The 26,924-nt window shown below is 41.2% G+C and overlaps 2 protein-coding genes across 2 annotated transcripts in view; both read right to left on the bottom strand.

Annotated features, from left to right (window-relative positions):
- Positions 1-432: 432 nt before the first annotated feature.
- On the bottom strand, positions 433-17,605 carry LOC143497215 (NLR family CARD domain-containing protein 3-like). The gene is made up of 11 exons (XM_076993084.1): positions 17,572-17,605; positions 16,796-16,905; positions 16,575-16,682; positions 15,882-15,936; positions 13,828-14,032; positions 11,309-13,097; positions 10,580-10,753; positions 7,023-7,196; positions 6,133-6,306; positions 1,195-1,241; positions 433-1,038 (listed from the first exon to the last, which is right to left on the bottom strand). The coding sequence occupies exons 2-11, from the start codon at positions 16,843-16,845 to the stop codon at positions 497-499; spliced, it is 3,318 nt and encodes a 1,105-aa protein (XP_076849199.1). The 5' UTR covers positions 16,846-16,905; positions 17,572-17,605; the 3' UTR covers positions 433-496.
- A 4,141-nt stretch (positions 17,606-21,746) lies between these two features.
- LOC143497214 (mitogen-activated protein kinase kinase kinase 11) overlaps positions 21,747-26,924 on the bottom strand; it is a 25,343-nt gene continuing 20,165 nt past the window's right edge. The window contains 2 exon segments of the mRNA XM_076993083.1: positions 21,747-26,533; positions 26,814-26,924. The exon segment at positions 26,814-26,924 is cut by the window's right edge and continues 498 nt beyond it. Coding sequence (XP_076849198.1) covers positions 25,929-26,533; positions 26,814-26,924 — 716 coding nt within the window. The 3' untranslated portion in view covers positions 21,747-25,928.

Below are 26,924 nucleotides of genomic sequence, written 5' to 3'. Positions count from 1 at the left end.
AGAGAAAGACTAAGAAAGGAAAGACAGAGAAATAATAGGTGTGTGTATATATAAGACATAGACAGACTTGTTATCTAGGTGTCTGTGTTTTTTTCAGAGACAGACAGAATTGTTATTTAGGTGCATTTGTGTGAATGTGTGAGAGACACACAGACAGTCCTGTTATCTATGCGCCTGTGTGTATTAGAGAGAGAGAGGCTAGGAGCTTTTGAGTGTTGACACTATTTTATTGTAAGAATTCTTCAACGTTACATTCATATTGTACACCATCTGTATCTGTATCACTCCAACACACAGAAAACAGAATGAAAAACCTTTCACAGTTTCTACAGATTTACACTTTTAATGTGTAGATTTGTATAGAGTTGAACACAGTGAGGTTGTGATTCAGCATGTGTGTGTGTGTGTGTGTGTGTGTGAGAGGCTTTGTTCTCCAGTTGTGTGTGTAGAGTGTGTGTTTCCATGGAGACTCAGGTGTGCTCCAGTACATAGGAGGTTATTCTAGCTCACACACACACACTGAGGAGTCAAGACCCCAAACCCCAAACCCTGCATAGAGGGGCTCAGTGAATGTGGAGTGGAGTGTGTGTAAGTGTGTGAGTGTGTGTGTGTGAGAGGAGACGCTGTAGAAGGACAGAGTGCCGGCCGGCCAGTCCAGATACATTCCTACTCTGTTGGAGCTGGAGGGGGGGGCAGAGATGCCAGTGTAGTTATTATTGTGACAGACAGTGTAAATGTTATAAGAGCAGCGCAGCATCCAGGACTTTATATTACATCCAAACACACAGTCATCACTGCCTCCTTTCCTGTTGATTCCTTTATATGTCACTGCTATACCAGCAACTCCACTACACTCAACCTCCCAGTAACAGCGTCCAGTCAGACTCTCTCTACACATCACCTGAGTCCAGCCATCAAATCTCTCTGGATGATCAGGATACGTCTGCTGCTCCTTCACACACGTCAACTTTCTGTTCCCCTCAGACAGAGAGAGATGTGTGTGTGCTGTGTTTGGGTCCAGTGTGAGCTCACACGCATCTGCACACAAGAAGAGACATTAGAGGAGACCACACAAATACTGTGGGTGTGTGTGTGTGTGTGTGTGTGTGTGTGTGTGTGTATCTGTGTGTGTGTGTGTGTGTGTGTGTGTGTGTATCTGTGTGTGTGTGTATTAACTACATAAATGCTGCTTACATTTTCTTAGTCCTGGTTTGAGTCTGATCTTCCCTGCATGATCCAACCTAAAGAACGCGCACACACACACGCACGCACACGCGCACACACACGCACTTATTTTTTTATTCTGAAGGCTTTGTCCTTAAATATAGAAATAGAGGTAGAAAGCTCCCTCCCTCTGTCTCTCTCTCTCTCTGACACACATACACCTACACTGTAAAAAATCTTTGTTTGCTTATGTTCTGTGAATATAAAAATTTATGTGGGCAAAGCATGAAACATAAAAATAGTTACTCCAAAAACAAAAAACGAGTTGTGCCATCAGCTGCTGCATTTTTACCATTCAACTTAATATTTTGTGTTCAGTGAATGAGCATTATGGTTCTCAGTCAACATGTCAAGTCCAAAGTAAAAAACTGTGTTGGGTGAGCAACAGTGGTAGTGGTGAAACTAATGCGCATGCTCGAGAGAAGATTTTCTTGGCGACTTCTGCACCAAAACTAAAATGAAGACCCAGCGTTTCACCATTTATCTAGAGGACTTCAAACATTCACTGAGTGAAGTTAATGTGGATCTTTACTAAGCTAACACAACTAACTTGGTGGTGTTTGTTGAGTTTGAATTTTGAACTAGGTCGTATTTCAACATATTTTCCAAACGTATAGTTATCAAAACTAGAGCTAAGCCAACAAGTTGTTTTTCAGTGTTTAACTTTGCTATGAGTTTAGTAATGTTAGTGTTAATACTGTTGTGGTTGGCAAGGACAAGCTACCGATTAACGGTTAATTAACCGTCACGCGTTAACTGTCCGTTTGGAATTTAACTACCTCACGTCGGCAAACTGTTAGCACGCGGACTAACGTTAGCTACCTAGCTAGCTAGATCTGCGTAGTAATTAAGCATTTGCTGAAGCCCAATCGATTTCTAATTAAGTACTTTTATAAATACTTTTTCCAACCACATACAGGTCAGTTCTCCCGTTTCCCTGGATGTGTGTTGTATGCGTGTTAGTGTCCCCCCTCCCTTAGAAACTGTGTTTTTGCCGTTAGCGTATTGCTAATAAAATAGCATTGAGCTAACGTTGGTGTCATGGCTCATTATTGTCCTCCTGACTCGACGACGTTTCAATTTTTATTACATTTATAAAGCAGCTCTCATATGCCTGTTTGGTAATATTTTATGTTTACTTTTTGACATGCAAATAAAATGCACAATTACTTAATTATATTCTGTATATTTTGAATTTACTTCATAAAGCATAAAATATATAGTTCAGGCAACTTGGATACTAATGAATAATTACCTGAACTAAACAATTGTAGCTGGAACAACATAAAACATTTTGTTGGACTCACTAGGTGTATTTGGTTGATATATAACATTTTGTTGGCTCAACTTATTTTCTTTAATTAGACTGAATTCTGTAGTTGTCAGCAGAACTTAAAATTTGCAATTTGCAGAGCTTAAATTAGACCAACTAAAAACATTAGGTGCAACGGGTCACTAAGATTTTTTTAGTTGGTGAGACTTTAGTTGGTGAGATTTTTTACAGTGTAGATAACAGGCCTGTGTGTCTTGCTCATACACACATGCAGATAGGTAGCAGGACTGTCTCACACACACATGCAGATAGGTAGCAGGACTGTCTCACACACACATGCACCTAGATAACAAGACAGTCTCACACATACATGCTTCTAGACTGTCTGTCTCTCACACATGCACATAGATAACATGACTGTCTCTGACTCTCTCACGCACAAATGCACCTAGATAACAGATCTGTCTGTCCCTCACACACACAGACACCCAGATAACAGGGCTGTCTCTCTCTCTCTCTCACACACACACACACACACACCTAGATAACAGGACTGTCTGTCTCTCTCACACATGTACACCTAGATAGCAGGACTGTCTGTTTCTTACACACAAACACACCTAGATGTATGCCGAAGTTTATAACTCTCTTGCATTGTATGGTTCTTCTCACAGTACAAGCATGGTTTTGTAAAAGCATGGTTCTATGACATCACTCTGTGGCCTTGGTGAATCATCTTTGTCATTTTTTGTCTGTTTTCATTTCTTCTACTCTAGTTGTGAAACTACTTTGTTTTCCTAATTACTTTGATTTTTACTTTGACTTTTCCAATCCTTTTTAAACCTTAGTACAAGGTTGAAATCTCTGAAGAGCGGGTCTGACACAATCTTTGTTTGGCGTTCAACAAAGTCCACCAGCTCGATGAAAGACGCTACAGATGATATTGTCGATTTACGTATCTATGCATAAATAAGAGCTAGACTTTAATTATCCATCACAGAAAACGGCATGGCATTATCTATGTCCAAAGCCACACCGGCTCAAGGGTGTTAGTTATTTTAAATAAAATACACACTGGCTATACCGAAGTTCACCTCTGACAACATGACTTCGCAGTATTACAGCAGTATTATGTTTAAATATCTAGTTAGGACAAAACTAGAGTGCTCAATTAACTAAGTTATAATCACTGTAACTCACTAATATCATCTGTAGCGTTTTTATGCATGTGCAAACGAGGGGAGTCGGTATTTGGCACAACACATGTTTGTTTGAAGAAAATTATCTGTCGTGCCTGCCACTGGCATGTGCTAAATAAAAATTAGCACTTTCTTCTTTGATTTACAACTCTGACCTACCACCAGATTAACTTTCTGCTCCGCAGAAAAAAAAAGTCTACAGAAAAGCTGCACCTCATTATAAGACGCATGGTTCAAATTATGGGGAAAAAAGTAGCAGCTTATAGTCCGGAAAATACGGTATATAGGGTTTTATAGGTCGAATGTGGACCAGTCACTTACTGCAAATGCTGGTGAACAAAAGTTTTGGCGGCTGGTGGGGTAACACTTTACAATACGGTTCCTTAATTAATGTTTAAGTTCTTATTAACTAAGCAATAGATAATGGAGAATTATCATCATAGTTTTACCTTAATTACTCTTCACTATAATAAACTACTATGTTAGGTCACATGTAAGTAATTAATAAGTAGTCTTCATCAATTTTCGTAACTACTTACTTTCGGTTCCTTAATTAATGTTTAAGTACTAGCTATGCAAGAAGTAATAGAGAATTATCATCATAGTTTTCATCTTCACTTCACTGTTAGTTCACATATAAGTAATTAATAAGTTGTCTTCATCTATTTTTGTAACTACTCACTTAATCAGTCCTTCATTAATGCTTATGTACTTGTCACTCCGGCGTGTATTTGTGTGCATGTGCGCTGGTTTGGGTACGCCCCTGTGTGTGTGTGTGTGTGTGTGTGTGTGTGTGTGTGTGTGTGTGTCTAGCGATGTCTAGACAATCGCCTTTGTAATTTGTCTCACCTATCTCTAGTCTCGTTACACACGTTATGTATTATTGTTGAGATATGTAAGTGTGTGTCTGTCCATGTCCTTCATCAGTGGTTGTTCGACCTTTATCATGAGTGTTGTGTTGTTTGTTTTCATCACATTAAACGCTGCTCCCATCTCGGTATCCTGCCTGCTCGCAATGTCACAGTAAGTAACTTCAGAATAAGTAATCACGTATTTACTTAACAGTACGGTTTACTTAACACTAAGTACTCCTCATTGTAATGACTTGTAATTACAATGAGGAAGTGTTATAGTGTGCAGTGTATAATAGTAAAGTGTAGCCTGTATGTAAGGATGCGTTTGAGTAGTTTGAATATGAGTAATATGAAAACATATTAATTACTTATATGTGACCTAACAGTGAAGTGAAGAGTAATTAATGAAAACTATGATGATAATTCTCTATTACTTGTTGCTTAGCTAATAAGTAATTAAACATTAATTAAGGAACCAAAAGTAAGTAGTTAAGAAAATTGATGAAGACTACTTATTAATTACTTACTTGTGACCTAACATAGTAGTTTATTATAGTGAAGAGTAATTAAGGTAAAACTATGATGATAATTCTCCATTACCTATTGCTTAGTTAATAAGTACTTAAACATTAATTAAGGAACCGTACTGTAAAGTGTTACCGCTGGTGGTAACAAGACCAATCTGCTGAATCACCCGCGAACTTGGAGGCGGAGACTCTCATTGTGAGGGAACTGTGCTTGTTCAGTGATTCGTTCACTGAACTGAACGAGAGCCCTCAGTTCAGTGAACGAATCAGAGAATGAACGAGAACCCTCAGTTCAGTGAACGAATCAGAGAATGAACGAGAGCCCTCAGTTCAGTGAACAAATCAGAGAATGAACGAGAACCCTCAGTTCAGTGAACGAATCAGAGAATGAACGAGAACCCTCAGTTCAGTGAACGAATCAGAGAATGAACGAGAGCCCTCAGTTCAGTGAACGAATCAGAGAATGAATGAGAACCCTCAGTTCAGTGAACGAATCAGAGAATGAACGAGAACCCTCAGTTCAGTGAACAAATCACTGAGCAATCACAGTTCCCTCGCAATGAGAGTCTCCGCCTCCAGATTCACGGGTGATTCTGTGATTCACAGACCACACAGCAGTTCCTTTGCTGGCCTGCACATTCCCAAACAGAAAACGGCTGTGACTCTATGAATGTGCGAACAGATCTAGAGGTGGTTTTCCAAATTAGCTTGACTTTCTCTCGTTCTGTTGCATAAGGCAAGTCAGAGAGACTACACTCAATTTCCTTGAGGTAGTCTTCAACATGGTAGTTTGACCTTGCGGGGTCGAATGGCTCCATGTCCTTGGCTAGTGAATCTAGCAGCTCTAAGTAGCATTGTTTCTCTGGATATTTTGATGGTGGCGGCACCCCAGCGCACCCTACTGACGAGCTGCCACTGGTGTCATGTATGATACTGTATGTATTAGGAACAAGGCCATGTGTGTGTCATGTGTGCTGTTTCTATGTATGACACTGTTCTTCTCACATTTAGAGTGTGTGTTCACACAGAGGGTGTTCAAGGGGATTCCTACAAACCTGAGTATGTCCAGTCTGCAGTGGGGATCCTCCAGTCTAGCAGAGAGCAGCTTCACTCCTGAGTCTCCTGGGTGGTTGTAGGTCAGATCCAGTTCTTTCAGGTGTGAGGGGTTTGAACTCAGAGCTGATGCCAGAGAAGAACAGCCTTCATCTGTGACCAAACAACCAGACACTCTGAAGAAAGGAGGGAAAAAGAGGGAGAGAGACAGTGAGGGAGATGCATTTGCAGAGCAGCCAGTATGGGGCGCTAGAGAGGCCAGTAACTGTAGTGGAGGCTTCACCCTGTGCTTTATACTAAACTACTGACATGGTGAGGCCTCGTATCCATTCCTCAGCTATGATCTTACTATGATGATAATAAGACACTTGGGGCAGAGCTGTTTTAGAGGCTATGTGTTTCTACAGGCTCTATGTAGGAGTGTGTGTGTATGTGTGTGTGTGTGTGTGTGGTCGGCTCTGTGTAGTAGTGTGTGTGCATTTCCATAAATGCCCACAAACATGTGGACAAGGACTCATCTGTGTCTCTTTAGAGTGTCACGTTTCTCTTGTAGGATATTCTGGAAATCTGCTTATGCTTCACAAATTTTTCTTTCTCTCCACAATGTTGTCATTTAATGAAATCTAGTTCATGTAGTTAATTTTAACAGAAAATATTTGGAATGGTTTAATAAAGAAAACTTCATAAATTAATAATAAAGTGTGAAATTGTCTTGCATTGCCTTGTGTGGTAGTATTTTTTTATACTGTACTCAAAGGAAATGTATTATTTTAAAAAGAAATTGACATTTTAAAGGACATAAATCTTTATCTTATCTTAACATTCATTAAAACTCTGTAGTGTCACCACACGTTACTGTTTCCATTCCAGATTAAACTGAAAGAAAACTCACCTGAGAATCTCCAGTTTACAGTTTGAACTCTTCAGTCCAGCACAGAGTTGCTCCACTCCTGAATCTTGTAGATCATTATTATTCATTTCCAGCTGTCTCAGTGAGGAGTTTTCTCTTTGTAGAACTGATGTGAGAGATTTGCAAGACTCCTCAGTGAGACCACAGCCAGACAGTCTGTGAAGAAAGATTAAATACAATACAAAATGCAGATAAATCAGATTGTGCTTGTGACGCTCGCAGCAGGGCGACGGACGAGGCACAAGTCCCACGGTCTCACGAACGTCACTTTATTTATTACAAAAATGGCACAGACAGCGCACATAGAACACATATACATAAAGACGTGTTGGATTCAAACAAAGACAAGCACAGGACACTGCACGAACGCACATTAAATAGACAAACCACATAAGCCCCGAGTGATGAGGAGACGAGCCACAGATGAGACGAATGAACACATTCAGACGCAACCGCACCCACGGAGATCCACAGACGCAGACGACTACACGTAGACAACGTAAACACACACCCAAAAGGGAGGGGTCAGGGGCCATAACGTTACAATGCTAGACTACAGAATCTGAACTACTGATTAAATTATCCTTAGTATCTTGGAAAATAGGATGAAATTAATTGCATGAACAGATTAAAAAGTATCAACCAGTATGGGGCACTAGAGAGGCCAGTAACTGTAGTGGAGGCTTCACCCTGTGCTTTATAATAAACTACTGACATGGTTTTTATTTATTTATTTTTTTTATTTAAACTTTATTTTACCAGGGAAAAATCCCATTGAGATTAAGAACCTCTTTTTCAAGGGAGCCCTGGCCAAGATGCAACAACAGCATTACAGTTACAACCAACAAATAAAATTTACAAAATTAATTAAAACAGGTGCATGTGAGGGAGGCTGTCTCAACTGCTCTCAATCTAGCTTTAAAGTCTTTTAACGTGATCAGTTCTGTAATTTTCCAGTCCTTTTGCAAAGTGTTCCATGAAGAAGGGGCAGAGAAGGTGAAAGACCTTTTTCCAATTTCGGTGCGGACATAAGGAATAGAGAGTAGCAAATGTTCATTGGAACGCAGACCGTAGGCATCAACACTTCTCTGTGTGATTAAGGAACAGATATACGAGGGCAATAGTCCAAGCATGGCCTTATAAATAAAAGTGTACCAATGGACCAACCTCCTGGTGGACAAAGGAGGCCATCCCACTCGGGAGTAGAGCTCACAATGATGAGTCAGGGATGTACAGTTCGTAATGAATCTCAAAGAGGCATGATATACAGAATCAATCTTTCTCAGGCATTGAGTTGAGGCATTCATATATAACAGGTCTCCATAGTCTAAAATAGATAAAAAAGTTGCTATGACAAGGCGCTTTTTAGCCTCATAAGAAAAACAAGACTTATTTCGAAAAAAAAAATCCCAGTTTTAATTTGAGTTTCTTCACAAGATTCTCGATGTGGGGTTTAAAGGTTAAAGTGTCATCAAGCAAAATACCAAGGTATTTGTATGAGTGAACCACCACAATTTCATTTCCCTCAAGCGTGAACACTGTAGGGATAATTTGAGGACCTTTTTTAGAATTAGAAAATAACATGAGTTGAGTTTTATCAGAGTTAAGGACTAGTTTTAGCTGCATCAAGTTGTGCTGCACCACGTCAAAGGCTTTTTGCAAGGATTTAACAGCATTGACCGGAGATGAACCAAAACAGTAAATAATTGTATCATCAGCATAAAAATGGATACTGGCATCAAAAACATGGTGTCCTAAGTCATTTATATACATAATAAATAACAAAGGTCCTAATATAGACCCCTGTGGCACCCCTTTGTGAACTCTCATAAATTCAGAACATAAAGCATCACATTTAACACATTGGCTCCTGTCACTCAAATAATTTGTGAGCCAGGAAATTACATCATCTGACAGACCAAAACTAGTTAGTCTATGTTTTAAGACAAGGTGATCCACAGTGTCAAAAGCCTTTGACAAATCAATAAAGAGAGCTGCACAGTGCAGCTTTCTATCTAGTGCAATCAGTATATCATTAATCACTTTTGTTGCAGCTGTGATGGTACTGTGCTTTTTCCTAAAGCCTGATTGCAGTTTTGTAAGAAGCTCATTCGAATATAAAAACTCTTTAAGTTGATCACATACAAGGGATTCAAGTGTTTTTGATAAAACACACAAGTTTGAGATTGGCCTGTAATTAGTTAAAACTGCAGGGTCCCCTCCTTTTAATAAGGGAACAACAAATGCTGACTTCCAAACTAAAGGAATTTCTTTGCTTTCAATTGATAGATTAAAAATTATTGTGAGAGGCTGTGCAATAAAATCAGCAGCCATTTTAAAAAAATAAGGCTCCATCAAATCAGGCCCGGGAGCCTTTCTGTGATTCAGAGCTTTGAGAGCCTTATGAACTTGTAGTACAGTAAAAGGCACAAATGAGAAACGTTCTCCAGAAACAATTTCAGAATTTGTACAGTGAGAATTTGTATATCTGGCGTGCCTGGCGAACCAAAGGACCAAGTAGGCCTTGGCCCGAGGACCCTGACATGGGAGGGGTGATGCCTCACCTCATGTGAGCCTCATGCTTAACTCGTGTCACGGAAGTACGATGAAATCATGTAGCAGAATAGTATAAAACTATGGTCTGTGAGAGGGAGCAGCTCTCTCTTGCAGACGCTCTTGAATTTGGATTGATCCATCTTTCTATTTTTTATCTTTTTTATTTAACTTTGATACTTTACTCAACTGGTGTTGACTGTTCATGCTCACCATTAAGGTTCAAACTTCCATGACACATGTCCTTTTAATATTGGGGTATTTGTCATAGGTTTAAATGAAATGAAAAGATATTGCCACAATTTATTTCACAGTAGTGTGGATGTGGACATCAGGATTTGGAAGATTAATAAGACACTTGGGGCAGAGCTGTTTTACAGGCTTTGTGTTTCTGCAGGCTGTGTGTGTGTGTGTGTGTGTGTGTGTGTGTGTGTGTGTGTGTGTGTGTGTGTGTGTGTGTGTGTGTGTGTGTGTGTGTGTGTGTGTGTGTGTGTGTGTGTGAAATTGTCTTGCTGTGATGGGCAGGGTGAGCGAAATAATATGGAAGCGATCACGCCAAGTCTCAGGGAAAAAGGATGGTATAATAGAAAGTGCTCAAACCAAAAACCCGTGACATAGATCCAAATGAAGGATATAATGACCAGCGGTCAACTGGTACAAAAACAAGACATATATAGACAGACAAATGACCCTCAGGTGAGACGGATCGCGGGCTCCGCCCACCTGAGGGACGAACACAATGGCCACAACAACAGGACAACTGCCACTGTAAACTGGGGCGACCAGTAGGGGGCCCTCCGTACCGTGACACTTGCATTGCCATGTGTGGTAGTTTTATTTTATACTGTACTCAAAGGAAATGTATTATTTTAAAAGGAAATTGACTTTTTAAAGGACATAAATCTTTATCCTAATATTCATTAAAACTCTGTAGTGTCACCACACTTTACTGTTTCCATTCCAGATTAAACTGAAAGAAAACTCACCTGAGAATCTCCAGTTTACAGTTTGAACTCTTCAGTCCAGCACAGAGTTGCTCCACTCCTGAATCTTGTAGATCATTATTATTCATTTCCAGCTCTCTCAGTGAGGAGTTTTCTGTTTGTAGAACTGATGTGAGAGATTTGCAAGACTCCTCAGTGAGACCACAGCCAGACAGTCTGTAAAGGAGTAAATACAGTACAAAATACAGATCAATCGGTTGATGCTGGATTCCAGAATCTGGACTGCTGATTAAATTATCCTCTGTGTCTTGGGAAATAGCTGTTTAGCTCTAAACTTTATATAATGTAGTCAAATGTATGTGCACAAGCACTGAAAAGTGGGTTAATGTCAATTTAATATTGGGGTGTTTGTCATGTGTAAATAAAATAGAAAGATATTACCACATTTTCTTTCAGAGTAGTGTGGATGTGGAAGTCTGGAGATGGAACATTTATAAAACTTTTGGGGTAGAGTTGTTTTACAGGTTGTGTTCTGCAGGCTCTATGTAGGCATGTGCGTGTGTGTGCGTGTGTGTGTGTGTGTGTGTGTGTGTGTGGGTTTGTGTGTGTTCAGCTCTGTGTGTATCTCTCTAATGTTCTCTCTCTTTAATGTAGGGTCTCTCTACCGTTCTCTTTCTCTCATGGTCTCACTCGTTTTCATTTTCATAGACCTTCCGAGTCAAGAACATCCAGTGTTACATCCACTGTTAATCTCTAAATGAAAATACTCACATGGCTTTTCTGGATACTTTCACCACTGGCAGCAGTCTCAGTAGACATTCCTCTGATGGGTGATATTTCCTCAGGTCAAACTCATCTAGCTCCTCTTCTGAGTTTAGCAACACAAACGCCACAGCTGACCACTGAGCAGGAGAGAGCCTGGCTCCACGCAGGCGAGTGTCACCTCCTCTGTTCAGATATGTTTGGACTTCCTGTACTAGAGAATGATCATTCAGTTCATTCAGACAGTGGAACAGATTGATGGATTTCTCTGGAGAGGGATTCTCCCTGATCTTCTCCTTGATGTACTTGACTGTTTCCTCATTGCTGTGAGATCTTCTTCCTGTCTGTGTCAGTAGACCTCGTAAGAGGGTCTGATTGGACTTCAGTGAGAGACCCAGAAGGAAGCGGAGGAAAAGGTCCAGATGTCCATTCTGACTCTGTAAGGCCTTGTCAACTGCACTGATGAGGAGAGAAGATATTGATTTTTTGAAAATACTGAAAAATCCAGGTTGTTGCTGTTTCAGCACATTGGTGTTGGTGGAGATGAAGGTAATAAACACATATAAAGAAGCCAGAAACTCCTGAACACTCAGATGTACAAAGCTGAACACCTTCCCCAGCTGTAGACCAAACTCCTCTCTGAAGATCTGAGTGCACATTCCTGAATACACTGATATTTCTCTGACATCAATGCCACTCTTTCTCAGTTCATCCTCATAGAAGATCAGGTTGCCTTTTTCCAGCTGTTGGAAAGCCAGTTTTCCCAGTGCCAAAACATGTTTTCTAGTTTGGTGAGGGTAAGTGTCACTTTTCTGATAATACTTTTGGTCCTTGTGTTTGATGTGAAAGATCAGGAAGTGTGTGAACATCTGAGTCAGAGTCTTGGGGATCTCTCCACTCTCTGCTTCACCCAACATCCTCTCTAGAACAGTGGCTGCAATCCAACAGAAGACTGGAATGTGGCACATGATGTAGAGGCTTCTTGATGACTTCATGTGTGAGATGATCGTATTGGCCAGACTCTGGTCTCTGATTCTCTTCCTGAAGTACTCCTCTTTCTGAGGGCCACTGAACCCTCGCACCTCTGTTACCTGGTCAACACACTCAGGAGGGATCTGATTGGTTGCTGCTGGTCGAGAGGTTATCCAGAGGAGAGCAGAGGGAAGCAGATTCCCCTTGATGAGGTTTGTCAGCAGCACATCCACTGAGGTCGACTCTGTTACATCCCACAAGCTGTCATTGTTCTGGAAATCTAGAGGAAGACGACACTCATCCAGACCATCAAAGATGAACAGACATTTGTTGTATGTATAGTCAGTTGGTTTTAATTCATGTATTTCTGGAAAAAAGCAATGAAGAAGCTGCACCAGACTGAGCTTTTTCTCCTTCATCAAATTCAGCTCCCTAAACGGAAGTGGAAATATGAAGAGAACATCCTGATTTACATTTCCTTCAGACCAGTCCAGTATGAACTTCTGCACTGAGACTGTTTTACCAATTCCAGCCACTCCTTTAGTCAGCACAGTTCTGATGGCTTTGTCTTGTCCTGGTAAGGGTCTAAAGATGTCACTGCATTTGATGGGTGTCTCCTGTGTTGCTGGTCTCCTGGATGCTGTCTCAATCTGTCTCACCTCATGTTCATTATTCACCTCTCCACTCCCTCCCTCTGTGATGTAGAGCTCTGTGTAGATCTCATTCAGAAGTGATGTGGTTCCATGCTGTGAGATTCCTTCAGTAATATTCTGACATTTTTCCCTCAGTTTGGATTTGAGTTTTCTGTGGCAAGCAGGGGCCAGTTCTGATAAAGAGGAAGACAACAGCACACATGTTAATCTGTTTTAGGATCAACCATAAACGACTCATTACTGAAAATACAAATATTATTATAAAATAAGACATTATAAATAGATTTTCATTCCTCTTAGATAGGGCCTGATAATTTAGGTGATAAATCTTCCAGGACTGTGAGTGTTATATTTCAGGATTAATCCAGTGACTGTATGGTACATAATTTTTTTGAGTCTACTTAGTCATATCAGTCTCTTCACAGGAAATACAAGAAAAGACAAGTTAGAGTGTCTGGGTATCAATAATCAGCAATGATCAGCAGGTTGACATAGATAACACATGGGTTCATGGAGGAAGCCATTACACCAGTTCAGGTTCAACCACACACACTGGTAACTGTCACCTGACTGAGGAGACCTACAACTAGCAGACTGGACATCTAGGAGACAATGGAGGGAAATCATGAGACAGTGACCTGTGGTCAAATCTGATTGGTCAAATCTCAGTTCTAAAGAATAACAATGTATCCACAAAACTTTAACATTCTACAATCACATGACAACAGTGATAAATGTAGGAGAGTCTTGAGTCTGCACCTGAGCAGACTACACTGAAGGGAGGTCAACTGAGGACAGACCAACACTGATTTAAGATCCTCATTGTGAACTGAGATTCACCAATAGTGTCCTCCCTCTGAAGTAATAAAGTGATGTTATGATGTCATGACCCAGAACTCTTACTGGTCTGTAGTATGTTAGCGAGGTCTGTCTGGTTCATGTTCCTCAGGACGTGCAGTGTGATCTTCAGCGCCCCCTCCCTGACACTGCTCTGATCCTCCTCATCCTCCACCTGTCTCTCAGTGCATGCTGGGTAATCTGGACTCAGTAGATTCTTGAATCTCTTCATCTCATTTTTCACCAGAGAGATGAATTTGTGCTCCAACTCCTGAATAAACAGTATCAGTAAAACTACAGTGTTACAGACAGATGATTATAACACAGGATAATCCATTAAACATAAGAGGATGCGGATGACACCCAGCTCTTCTTTTCCTTCCCACCTTCTGACCCACAGGTTTCAGCTCGAATCTCTGCATGTCTAAAGGACATTGCCTCTTGGATGGCAGCTCCCCACCTAAAGTTTAACCCAAGCAAGACGGAGATGCTGTACATCCCTGCAAGAGCCAGTCCTCATCGTGATCTTTCTATCTCATTCGAGAACACCGTGATCACTCCATCCATGGAAGCGCGTAGCCTTGGTGTAGTTGTCGACAATCAACTCTCCTTCACGGCCCACGTTGCTAACACAACACGATCATGCAGATTCACCCTTCACAACATTTGGAGGATTCGGCCATTTCTCTCTAGGGAGGCCACTCAGGTCCTTGTCCAGTCCCTTGTCATCTCAAGACTGGACTACTGCAACTCCCTCCTGGCTGGTCTTCCTATGCATGCCATCAAACCCCTGCAACTGATCCAGAATGCTGCAGCTCGGCTGGTCTTCAACCTTCCCAAGTTCAGCCATGTCACTCCCTTGCTGTGCTCCCTCCACTGGCTTCCGGTAGCTGCCCGCATCAAATATAAAACCCTGATGCTGGCCTACAAAGCAAAGAATGGTCCAGCTCCTCCTTACTTGATGGCCATGGTAAAACCCAGAAGCATACCTAGAGCCCTCCGCGCCTCAAGTATGACTCGTCTTGAGCCTCCATCATCCAGGACACATGGGAGACAAGCATCCAGACTTTTCTCTGTCCTGGCTCCAAGGTGGTGGAATGAACTTCCCTTGTGTGTCCGAACATCGGAGTCACTTGCTGTCTTCAGACGCCGACTGAAGATCCACCTCTTTCAAGTGCACTTTACATAATTATGCTTCGTCTATTGTGCTTTATCGTCTCTTTCCTCAGGTGTTTGTTACAGGTATTGCTTACTGTCTTCTTCTCAGGTGATGTGTATATTCAGGTATAATAAAGACTTGGCATAATTGTTAGGTATCATATGACTTTCGTCTAGTGGTTTTTCCAGCTTAGAGTACCTTGTGTTCAGGGCTATCTATACTACCTTGGAGATTCCAAGCAACTACGTAGCACTTTTGTAAGTCGCTCTGGATAAGAGTGTCTCCTAAATGCCATAAATGTAAATGTAAATGTAAGAGAGGACTGAACTGAGAGGGACTGGTTTGTCCTGTGGATATTATGGTTTATAAGTTCATTCTAATATTAAAGTTTCAGTTGTAGGTAGTTTTATAAAGCCATAACACAGCATAACACACAGCTTTATACATTTGAGTTTTGTTCATCATCAGCTAAATTACAAACAGGAATTAAAGTAAAACATAAACCAGTAAAGTCACAGAGACTCATCATGATCTGTGATGTAAACACACTCTAATGATAAGACCCTTCACCCACTCACACAATAATCACAATCCACATACACAGAATAAAACCACAGAGCTCAAACAAACCAGAACATAATACAATATCTCCCAATACAAGAACCACCACAGAACAAGAGAATCAACAGAGATTAAATAGGACAGACTAACAAGAGAAGGGACAGAGCTTAAATAGGACAAGAGAAGTCAACTGTGAAGAGGTGGGACTGATAATCACAGGGTGGAGTTACTGAATGGAAGGAGGGACAGACGGGCATGAAAAACACATGGGAAGTATAAACAGAGAAAGGCTGAGCGGGGCTAGAGGGACCAAACAGGCAGATTGACACCCTTCACACACACACACACACACACACACACACACACACACACACACACACACACACACACACACACACACCTTGAATACTGACTCCAGTTTGTCTTTAGAAATCTTTACAGTTTTCTTTTGGGCACTGTGGGCAAACAGAAGAACAACTTTAATGGAAAATCTACATTTTATAGACATGAATACATGTTACATTCATGAACATGTTACATTCATGAATATGTTACATTCATGAATACATGTTACTCTCATGAGTACATGTTATATTCATGAATACGTTACTCTCATGAGTATATGTTATATTCATGAATACGTTACTCTCATGAGTACATGTTATATTCAGGCTTCTGTACATGATGATGATGATGTGATACATGTGGAATAACCCAAAACACTGACACAGAACATGTCACGGTTCACTGGACTCCCACACTGAGGGGCACTGAACCAAATGCTGTAGTGACAGTAGAACAAACACAGAGAACCTGCACATGACTTTAACTCTGGTGATGTAGAACAATGTTTATGTGAATGAGGCTTCATCAGATACTTTATCGGAAACACCTTGTACCTGTACACACTGGACACCTTTTTAGAAAAATGTGCAGCTCTGAATTTCTGTGGCATGTTTACACTCGTAATTGTGATTCAAATTGTAATCCTGTTCTTCACAAAATAAACACATAGCTATACCGGTGAGTTCAATAATTAAATATTTAGAAGTCCATGCTTTGTTAAACACTCTGTCACTAATGTATAACTCACTGTAGGTCAAAGGTCACAGGTCTACTGCTGAAGTTAGGAGTATCACCCATGGACTGGTCACTCTTCATAGACACACAGCTGGGTACTGAACATGCTGCTCTCTTCACCCTGATGAAGATGAGGAAAGTGTTGAGTAATTACATCCTTCACTACATCTCATTTATCCTGAATATTCCCTCTTCCTGTTTCCTCAGATTAAGTGCTGATGTAAAGCTCCTCACTTTGGGTCAGATGTTCCTCCTCCACTGCTGGAGATATGAGACTCCATCATAGAGTTGTTCCTCTTCACACACACACACAGCTGGACACTGGAGATGCTGCTCTCTGCTCCCTGTCAACAATTCATCATAAAGAGGAGGAGCAGGACACTGAAACACTGATTATAATGAACCTGATGTCACTGCAGTATGATTCAGTCCCTCTTAAACATACAACACCGATGCATCGGTGTGTGACATATGTTGTCATGACATTAAACATTGTGGTTAAATGATCAGTATTGTCCAGCACTACAGAGTTAAAACCAGTGCAAATGAAATCTGAATATAGCCTAGTTCAGGATTAACCAAATACATTTGCGGATCTGCAATTAAAACAGAATGAACGAGCATTTTAACAACAATCCCTTCAGCCGCACATGCGCGTATGTGTAACGTTGTCGAAACAGCATATCGACGAGACGTTTTACCGACGATGTACTTAGAAATTACCGTTCAGAAGATGACCGTGAAATCAGAAGAACCCGTTGTATTTCAGACCAAGACATTTATGTAGCTCGACCAGACACTTCCGTGAGGAAACAGGGCGACCCAAAGTCCATCTACACCTGTACACTTTCGCTTTTATGTGACAATAAAAAAAACTTTATACAAAACGCTACTTAAAAAAAAAAAAAGTTTAAAAAGTAGCATAATTGGGAAAAGTAGGAGAACCCAAGGTACATTACTGTCCTTTAATCTGCACGCCAGTAAATCATATTGAAGGATAATTAACTTACAACGAAACACTCCGTCTGCTCTTCTGTAGCAGCGGGGAGTGACCATATATACGGTCTCTGGGCAGCGACGCAGAAGTTGGTTACTTTCGCAACTCCTTATTCAAAAAGGGTGTGTTCACGATGCGTGTTTGCTGCGCACTTTGCAGGGTTGCCAACTTTTGACGTTCGCTTGGAGTGAGATTTTAACCTGGAGCCGGTGGCGAGTGTATTTTATTGGGGGGGGGGGGGGGGGGGGGGGGGGGGGGGGGAATCTGTGTCCACGTAAAATGGACACAGATTCAGTGTTATATCGCCGGTGGATGGCGCCAGGGCTAGCGAACTAGTAACGTATTGAATCATATATGTGGATCTGAGGTAAATAAACTGGATATTTTTTTTCGGCGTGAGATATCGGAAGTGTGGCGTGAGAGCGTGTGAAAACGGTCAAATGCGTGTGTCTCACGCTCAATGCGTGAGAGTTGGCAACCCTGCTTTGTTTAAAAGAGATAGATTAAACAAACGAGCGTAGGAGCATACATTTAAGAGGTTATTGTTTCCCATACTGATTTTGTGAATGTAGAATAAAAATAAAAATTTAATGAAAGCATTCCTTTTGTAAAATGGTTTCTATTTCAAGTCGTTCCAATTGTACGCGATTTGGAGCTACATGATGATTCGTCAGCATTTCTAACGTAAGGAAACATATTCTTAGATTTGAAAACTAAAAACACAGGAATGCTGTTCTAGAACACAAATGAATCGGAAGAAGAAATACCAGCGCACAACATGGTATATTGAGCAGTGGGCATATGTGAACGCATTTAAAGGGGCAGTTTCAGAGGCTTATTGAAGGCCTTATTGATGGTGGGCCAGAGAAATAACAAATACATCATGAAGAACAGGTCGCTCCATAAGAGAGGAACATGATTTTAGCCTGATCCAACATCATTTTATACCTCAAATCTAACTGGAAACAAGGTATATGGAGTAGTTAAGTGCACAGCTGAAATGGTTCAGAGGGGCAATTTCAGAGGCTTGCTGCATGCCTATAAGGCATCGGGCCAGACAAGCAGCACATGTATCATACATAACACATTACTATCTGTAAGAGAAAAGTACAGCGATCTGGCACAGAAGTAGGGCTGAACGATTAATCGTTTTTTAATCGAAATCGCGATTTGTATGGACGCGATTTTCCAATCGCAAGAGCAGCGATTTGAATGAGCCAATAGCCTGCAAGTAGGACCAGCATGGACGTAATTTGGGGGGGGGGGGCAGTTTTTACGGTTAAAACCAAATATTTTTTTAGCGATGAATCCATGTCCCCCCACTTTTGAAATCAAAATTACGTCCATGAGGACCAGGGAAAAATCAACCCAACAACAACCAAAAAAAAAAAAAACGCGTGACGGCCTGCTGTTGACCAATCAGAAGCTGCTAGTCGTGCACGTCCTTAAGGCAGAAACCCAAAGCTAAAAACAAGCAGCACTGCGCTCGACGTCAGGAAAAAGATGAACCTTTTATCTGAGCAACTGCCGAAAGTCCAGTGGACGAGTTGGTACCAAAGAAAAATGGCACATCGTGTGTGTGGGTGCATTTTGGTTTCAGGAAAACTGACATTGGCCAAAAACAGGTGTGTGGAGTATTAAAATTGGTCAGGTAAATGTTCCTTCCCCTGTTTTCGAGGGGTGTTTCTTTATACTACCACATATCGTTTCCGCAACACTGCAAAGAATGTGTATTCCGCCGCTCGCGCAGGGTGGCACGTGGTGTGCGAAGTCATGCGCTACGGTCACTCGCGAAAGTATTTTACCAGGCTTTAACCTAGCTTTACGCGACAACGACAGATAATGTGGTCGAGCCGAACCGCTGAACTTCACGAAAGCCTCATTGTTCACTTCATAAATTTCATTTTGAATTGAAAAACATTTTGAATTAAAGAGCCCTTGTCTATAGCCATCGTACTTTCCTCTTGACCATACGGGAGAGAACATCGTGAATGGATTAAAAGAAGCGTTGGCCAACTGGGACAAGTGTGCGTAACCACAGATAACGCATCTAACATGATAAAGGCAGCCGAAATAAACGAGTGCACCAGGCTCCAGTGTTTTGGGCACAGACTCCATCTTGCGATCGGCAAGTGTCACATTTAATAAAGATCTCTCTCTCTCTTTAAATAACGATCTCTATGCAATCTTGATTATGCCGTAAAGACAAAAAGAATGTTAGTTTACTCTGAAAAAATGTCTTAATATGTGTTTTATCATTTAGGTCTGTCCAGTAATAAATTAAAGCTGTTACACTTTGATAAATGTGATTTGAAGATTATATATATATAATTATTTTCATTCACATAAATAACAGTAATCAAGACAGATTACACTTTTTGTTTGCTTTATTATAGATTACATTTTAGTATTTTTCAAATAAATTTTCCCCCTTAACTACTATTTTTCAGAAAATGCACTTAAAGATGACAGAGTTGACCGAGGAGTTGGTGTTTGTAAGAAGCTGGTGGGACATTGCTCTGCCAGCTGGAATAAGTCGGCTCTGACAGCAGCTCAGAAAGAATTCAACCTTCCTGAACATTCACTAATTACTAGTCAGTTACCAATGTTGCAGTTAAACCTTTATGTGAATTTCTGTAATTTATTTTGTTGTTCTTTAAAGGTATTGAGTTTTAAAAATAAAACTGATAACTGCATTTAATCCGACAACCCTGGGAATATTTTTGTCACGTATGGCTACGCCCCCTCTCCTAGCTGTCACTCTGGGTCCCCTTGTGTCTGTGTCCCGTGCCTGTTTATCCTGCCCTGCTCGTTGTCTCCGTGATTCCTCGTTAGTTACCACGCCCCCGTGTCATTGTTATCACCTGTTCCTTGTTTCAGTTCTATGTATTTAAGTCCCGTCATTCCCCCAGTCAAGTCATCCGTGGTTTTGTTCTATCAGTCGGTTTGTGCTTTCACGTTCGTTGTTTTTCAAGCCCTGTGTTTCCCGTCGTCTGTTTGTTCCTGCCTGGTCCGTGAGTCTTCCCTGTTCTCGTCTCGTCATGCCTGTTTCTTGTTCTTGTTCAGACTGCTTGCACGTTATGACACCTGCCTGTTCTATCGACTCTGGTTTTGGTATTCCCTGTATTAAATCTCGCTCATCTCTGCATTTGTGTCGGTCTCCTCGCTCCGTGGTGCGAGCCACGTTACAATTTTTTTATGTAGAAGTTTATACTTATATTTGATAGATATTTGAAACACGAATACAGGTTTAGGATTTAATGGATTTTTAAAAATCGCAATTTAAATCGCAATATTCTGTGGAAAAATCGCAATTAGATATTTTGCCCAAATCGTGCAGCCCTACACAGGAGTGCAAAGGTGGAGGCTGGGCCGCGACCATTCACCCTGTGGAGGTCGGGTGTAGGGGCTTTGCAGGGGGGTCTGCAGTCCGACTCCTCCGCGCTGCTGGAATGACTGGAGCAAGCCTGAAGAGGGCAACCAAGGAGTTGGCAGAAGAGGCAGAAAAGGCGAGTTTCTGGATATGGCTGCGGAGGAAAGATAGCAGTTGGGGGTTAACACCACAATGAGGTCAGCTGCAGGAAGTGGCGTGGGGAGACATCGCCACATGAACCACTGCCCCCCCACCGTGAAGTGTCCTGGCTAGGGGGCGAAACACCAGTGAACGGTGGCACCAGCTGACGACCTGGCAGCTGACCTCAAAGTGTACTGGAGGAGGTGCGACAGGCAGAGATGCCAAGCAGCTAAACCTGTACTACTAAATGACTATTCTTGATATCAAAAATATAATTTTCACTAGTAAAATTTATATTGTTGATATAAAAAAATAATTTGTACATGTAATAATTAAATTCTTACTAGTAGAAATAACATTTTTACTAGTGAAAAATGAATCCTTACTTGAATGAATTTATGATATCAAGAATTAAATTTGTACTAGTGGAAATTGTATTTTCACATGTATTAATTTAATTCCCGATATCAAGAAAAAAAGGAATAAAAGCTAAAACGGCTTTCCATACATGTCTGACCTTTAAGTGATTCGCTACAAGAAAAAAAACTTTAAGCAACAATGACCTTCCAAACCTGCGTTTTGCTGCCACCCTGTGGTCAAAGATATATTACCTAAACTTCAGACAGGAGACCCATCAGTATAGAAGAGAATCTTCAGGAAAGAGAAAATTGAAAGTTGTTACATTTTATTTGGTCTCATTTTTTTCTTTTCCGTGTTCCACAGGTTAAAACTCATTACAACAGGCAAAACAAAACACATTTTTACACACAAACACACACACACTGAAACATTATATCATAGAATGATTAGGCCCAGCCCAGCATCTCATTTCAATCACGAAACACAAAGACGTCACAAAGCCCAGCGGAGATCGATCCATTAAAGGACCAAACAACACCACTTAAGATGGGCACTGCAAACACAGACAGAGGAGACAGAGCAAAGCCTACTATTAAAAAAATGAACTGGGAATTAACAAAAAGCAGGCATGCATTTCTCTTGAAGAACACAAGACTGACATGTTGGACAATGTTTATACAAATCCAAGATGGCACGCTTCTTCAAAACTCTAGCAAAAATGTTTGTGTCCATAATGGTGCCTGAAGGACCCATTTGAAGTGTTATTGTTTTACACATTCGGAGTATCTTCCCAAATAAAACAAATGGAGGAAAAAGGTGGAAAATTGCTTGTGATTCAAGGCACGTGTCCTCAGTCAACATCGCTGAAGCTGTTCAGTAATGCACACCACACATCTCAACACTTTGCATTTTGCAAACTTACAATATTGTTTGATTTGTCCCTTTGCAGCACCCATACCTCTTATCTACATACTCCAGTGAAGTAGGCTATAAAATGCAATATACAAAGCATCCTGACGAGGACTCTGTCTCTGGCCCTTTAAAATATCTTTAATCCAGTGTCTAAAAGGCCTTAATAAATATATCTAAATCTCTTTTTTAAATCTCTTCACCGTCACAGGGGATGTTTGCACAGCACTGAATGTCTACAAGTTGGAAGCTTTTATGGGCATCCATCACCTGCTGAAGCTGATTGTGCTTAGCACAGAGCAGTGGACAGATCAGTGACGTTACACCAGAGTGGTGGACATACTCCGCTCTATCCAGCATGGCTCTCTGTCAAAGAGAGGTGCTACCTCACACTCCACACACTCCGAACGCTTATTGGCTAAGAAGTCACTTACAAATTTAAGATCAAGACTTTCTTTGGCACACATACGCTTATATATAGGATATGGTGTCTTCTGGGAATATTTCAGTAGAAAAGGCAATTGATTAGAATGACCACTACTTGTTAACAAGTCTATTTAGTTATTAGTTCATGCAGCACAAACTCAAAACAGAGCATCAGCACTTAGAAAGGACACAGGAAAAACATGTGTACAACCATGTGAGGTGTACAGTGAGGGGTAAATAGAGTGGAGTTGTGCACCCAGGATGCCTTCTGCAGAGATGAGTTCAGCAGATGTTGATCTTGGATAAAAGAACAAATGAAATCATGCTAATGTTTTTGGGGTCAGACCTAAACTGCATCTGGATAAAATAACTAATTTTGATGTTCACAAAGAACTCTTTAAAGATAAAACAGTCTTCAAGTTTTCAAAGGATTTAAGAAATAGCATCAGCATGGAAATCCTTGTAAATTATGGATTTAAGCAGTTCACAAACGTTTCTAATATTTAAATGAGACATTAAAAATAATTTCAGGACAATAAACAAAACGACAATTTGACCAAAGTGATCATAAGCCTGTTGTGTCCTGTGTACTGTTAGCCTTGTTGCAGTTAGCTATGGTAGCATTTTTGCTAAACTCTCCCATTTTGTTTGAAGCAAACTAAATGAACCTTAGGTTTGAACTTCATTGCTCTGACATTACTGTTTAAGGAATGAGAGTTTCTCCAACAATAGTGGAGTAGAATCTTTCGATTATGTGGTGGTCTGTTTTGGTTTCTAGCTCAAGGAAGTGATTAGTTAGCAGAAGTTAGCAGAAATGTGTAAAGGAGCAGGATGGCTAATCAATTTGCAAAGCAGAACAGGTAATCAACTTGTACAGCAGGACAGCTAATTGACACCTCATCTAAAGCTGCACTGCATTTCTGGAGTCATACTTTTTCCCTTGAAGTGTTTTGGACAGTGTGATATTAGTTATGCATGTACAGGAAAAAGAGAAAAAAGATGGAACAAGTGACAGGTGGATTTAAAATGAGTGGTGTGCTGGATTTAGGTGAAGTTTGATTTGAGCTGAGAGCAACTCAAATGGGCTCTGGGTACTAAAGGCATTGAGGGGTTTTTAGTGCCACCGATGAAACCACACAAAGAAAGCAGCACTGCTACAATAACATAACCAATCCGAAAGTGTCTATAAATGGACCACGTCTCTCTCACGAGAAACCTGAAGCCGTTTTCCTTTGTTTAGCTGAACAACCACTCATTATGTGAAAATAATAGTTTTCCTCAGAAGAACTGAAGACAATGGATATATTGGCCAGAGGAGGATGGGTTCCCCCCCTGAGTCTTGGTTCCTCTCAAGGTTTCTTCCTCATGCCCTTGGGGAGTTTTTCCTTGCCACTGTCGCCCTTGGCTTGCTCACTGGGGGCTAGGACTCGGACACTTGTAAAGCTGCTTTGTGACAACAACTGTTGTAAAAAGCGCTATACAAGTAAAATTTGATTGATTGATATATATTAGCAACCACCTGTCATTAGCTGGAGTATTATGGTGGTATGATGAGAGTATTAGTAAATAATGGGATTGTTGAATGGATTGTTTATTCTGGAGCATCCTCATCTCTCAATGAGATATGGAGGAGCATCTAATTATACCAATAATGGTCTTTACCTTGTGAAGATGGGCTTGAGAAGGAATTTCACGGTTCAAAACCAAGAACCTTGTTCAGTACAGTACATACATGCGCTTGGGGGGGAAGGTAGAGGACACCATGCCTCCAGACACACTGGAGTCGGATCACTTATAACCTTTGTCTCTTCAGGCTCGAATTACAAAAAGTATTTTTCAATATATGCTTAAAACTTGAATTAAGAAGTAAGATTGAGTGAATTAGTCACAATGACAAAGAGGCCTGCTGTGGAGTTTGACTACATTGGAACGCAAGTTAATTAGCCACCAAAAAACAAACAAATCTTCAGTAAAAGCCGTCTTCACAGTGATACTCCTTTAGTTGGCATATTCTGTCTAAAGTGCTTATGAGAATCTCAGAACCATAATCACTGAAGCACCAAGTTCAAAAGAGTTCAATGACCGTCTTAAGGTGGGTGGGCATTCCATGTGTCAAAGTTGCCTACTACCCAATTAAAACGCAGATCAGAGCTGCAGTTGGGTCAGTAACCCTTTTATATATTTCTGAAATGATTGCCACTCACATTGCTGATATAATAAACTAGGATATGCTTCATTGGCAATGTGAAGACTGCCACCACGCAGCAGTGTAGCCGGCCCGAGTTCCCCCTGCTCTTTGGCACATGTGTGGAACATTTAGCAGGTTTCATTTGCCCCTCCCTGCAGAACGTTCCTGTGCATGTGGAACAATGCAGCAGGCTTCCGGAACATTCCCGGATTATTACCTGCCCCTCTATGAAAGAAATCATGGAAAACAATGAATCTTTCAGTTCCTGCCAACATAGCATATCTAAATCAAGAGCTGAACTGGGCTGACGGAGGTTCCTTTAGATTCTGAACGGTTCACAGCAACAGAGTCAATCAGATAAGACTTGTAAATGTAAGGCAACATGAGTGATTGGTCTGCTCAGTGTAACGTAAACCTGCTAAACTGATCTTTAAGTAGTACACACCACTCTTTTAAGGAATAGCTCTCAGCCACACATGCTAACACAGGTAACGGTAAATGAAACCTAGCAAAGCTCGTGGGCAATAAAGAAATGTTAGCAGATAAGACCAAGCGGATTGATTGCACCCCTTTTTGGCTTTCATTAATCATTAACCTCATTAGAACTTTTGGCTGAATTTCTCCCATGAGAGATGACCAAAGAACGGTCTCTTAAAACCTAATGTATATTGCAAATATCTCTAAGATTCACAGGAACAAAAATTAAAAAAGCATATTTCTCAGTTTTCCAGAATAACAATGCTAATGACATTGGAGGGAAATCCTGTTTGGAATGATGTTGATTCTGAAGTCCATACACCACATCTTGAAGAATTGTTTAGGTTCCTTTCTTTCTAAGCCAACACTGTAATAATGGAAAACCCAGTTTTTGGGGAACTATTTTTTTTCCTGTAAAATATTTTTTCTTTTTTTTGTGAAATCTGGTGAAATGGCTATGCATTTTCCCTCCTTTTAAAGAGACCCTAGACCCCTGTTAGAACCTGTCGTCTGTGAGCTGCGCTGGAGATCTGAAGGGACTGAGTCCCACAGTCTTCCTGGGGCGAACCTTTTCTTTGGCGAGAGCCGGGGGCTTGCTGAGCGCAGCCCAGCCGAGGTCAAGGAGAGGGGAGTCGGCCGGGTTCAGCGGGGCGACCCTGAGAGAAAGGTTTGGGCTCCCGTTCGTGGAGCAGGGTGCAGAGCGGGACGTCGGGAAAGGGGGGCAGAAGGGGTCAAAGGGCGAGGAGAGGTCAGAGTTAAATGAAGGGTCAGCCTTGAGACTGAAGGGATCACAGTCAGGAGACGGGAAGGGGTCACAGTTCGTGAAGGGGTTAGTGGGTGACGGCTGGTAACCGAGTCGTGGGCTCGTGGGACTACTGGCTGATAGGGTGTGGTGCAAACTAGATTTTTCCGTCCCGCCAGCGGATATGAAACTCCAGGGGTCAATCCGAGGACGGATGGGGGACGGGCGAGGTCGCGGGATGATTTTGACATGATGATGTGTTTTGGGGATCCACAGACGAGGGTCTGGGTAGAGGGCAATCGGGGTCGGAGACTTGTCTTCTGCTTCCATCGTATCTTGGCACAGCGGCAGATCCAAAACTGAATAAAAGGAATTGGGGAAGGAAACGGACAAGAAAGATTACAAAAAAAAGAATGAATTTGGTGGTACAGCCGACTAAAAAAAAAAAAAAAAAAAAAAAAAAGTAAAATGTTGAGAAATGTAGGAAAACCAGTGGGAGAACTGATGGTGTAAATTCATGTGGCTCAACATCACGACCCACCAAACATTCCAGGTTAGTCTACCGGACACGGGTTAATCCTAATCTTGAACAATACTAACATGACTCACTATAGAAAATCCTGTTTACTCCCAACTTACCTAGCTGTGAGGCAAGTCCATGACTGGATCTTCTCCTTCTGTGTCCAGTCTGACTGCCCAGACTCCCAGTCTGACTCCCCTCAGTTACTGCATGTCCTGTTTCTCCGTTGG

This window comes from Brachyhypopomus gauderio, unplaced genomic scaffold, assembly GCF_052324685.1.
Source record: "Brachyhypopomus gauderio isolate BG-103 unplaced genomic scaffold, BGAUD_0.2 sc103, whole genome shotgun sequence".
Classification (NCBI taxonomy): Eukaryota; Metazoa; Chordata; class Actinopteri; order Gymnotiformes; family Hypopomidae; genus Brachyhypopomus; species Brachyhypopomus gauderio.
This window is presented reverse-complemented; position numbering and strand designations above follow the sequence as displayed.

Excerpts from the sequence above, each read along its gene's own strand:
- LOC143497215 (XM_076993084.1), bottom strand. The coding sequence starts at position 16,845 with ATGATGGAGTCTCATATCTCCAGCAGTGGAGGAGGAACATCTGACCCA. Across the intron at positions 6,307-7,022 it reads TGTAAACTGGAGATTCTCAG|AGTGTCTGGTTGTTTGGTCA; the intron begins GTGAGTTTTCTT and ends TCCTTTCTTCAG. Across the intron at positions 1,242-6,132 it reads TGCAGACTGGACATACTCAG|GTTGGATCATGCAGGGAAGA; the intron begins GTTTGTAGGAAT and ends CGCGTTCTTTAG.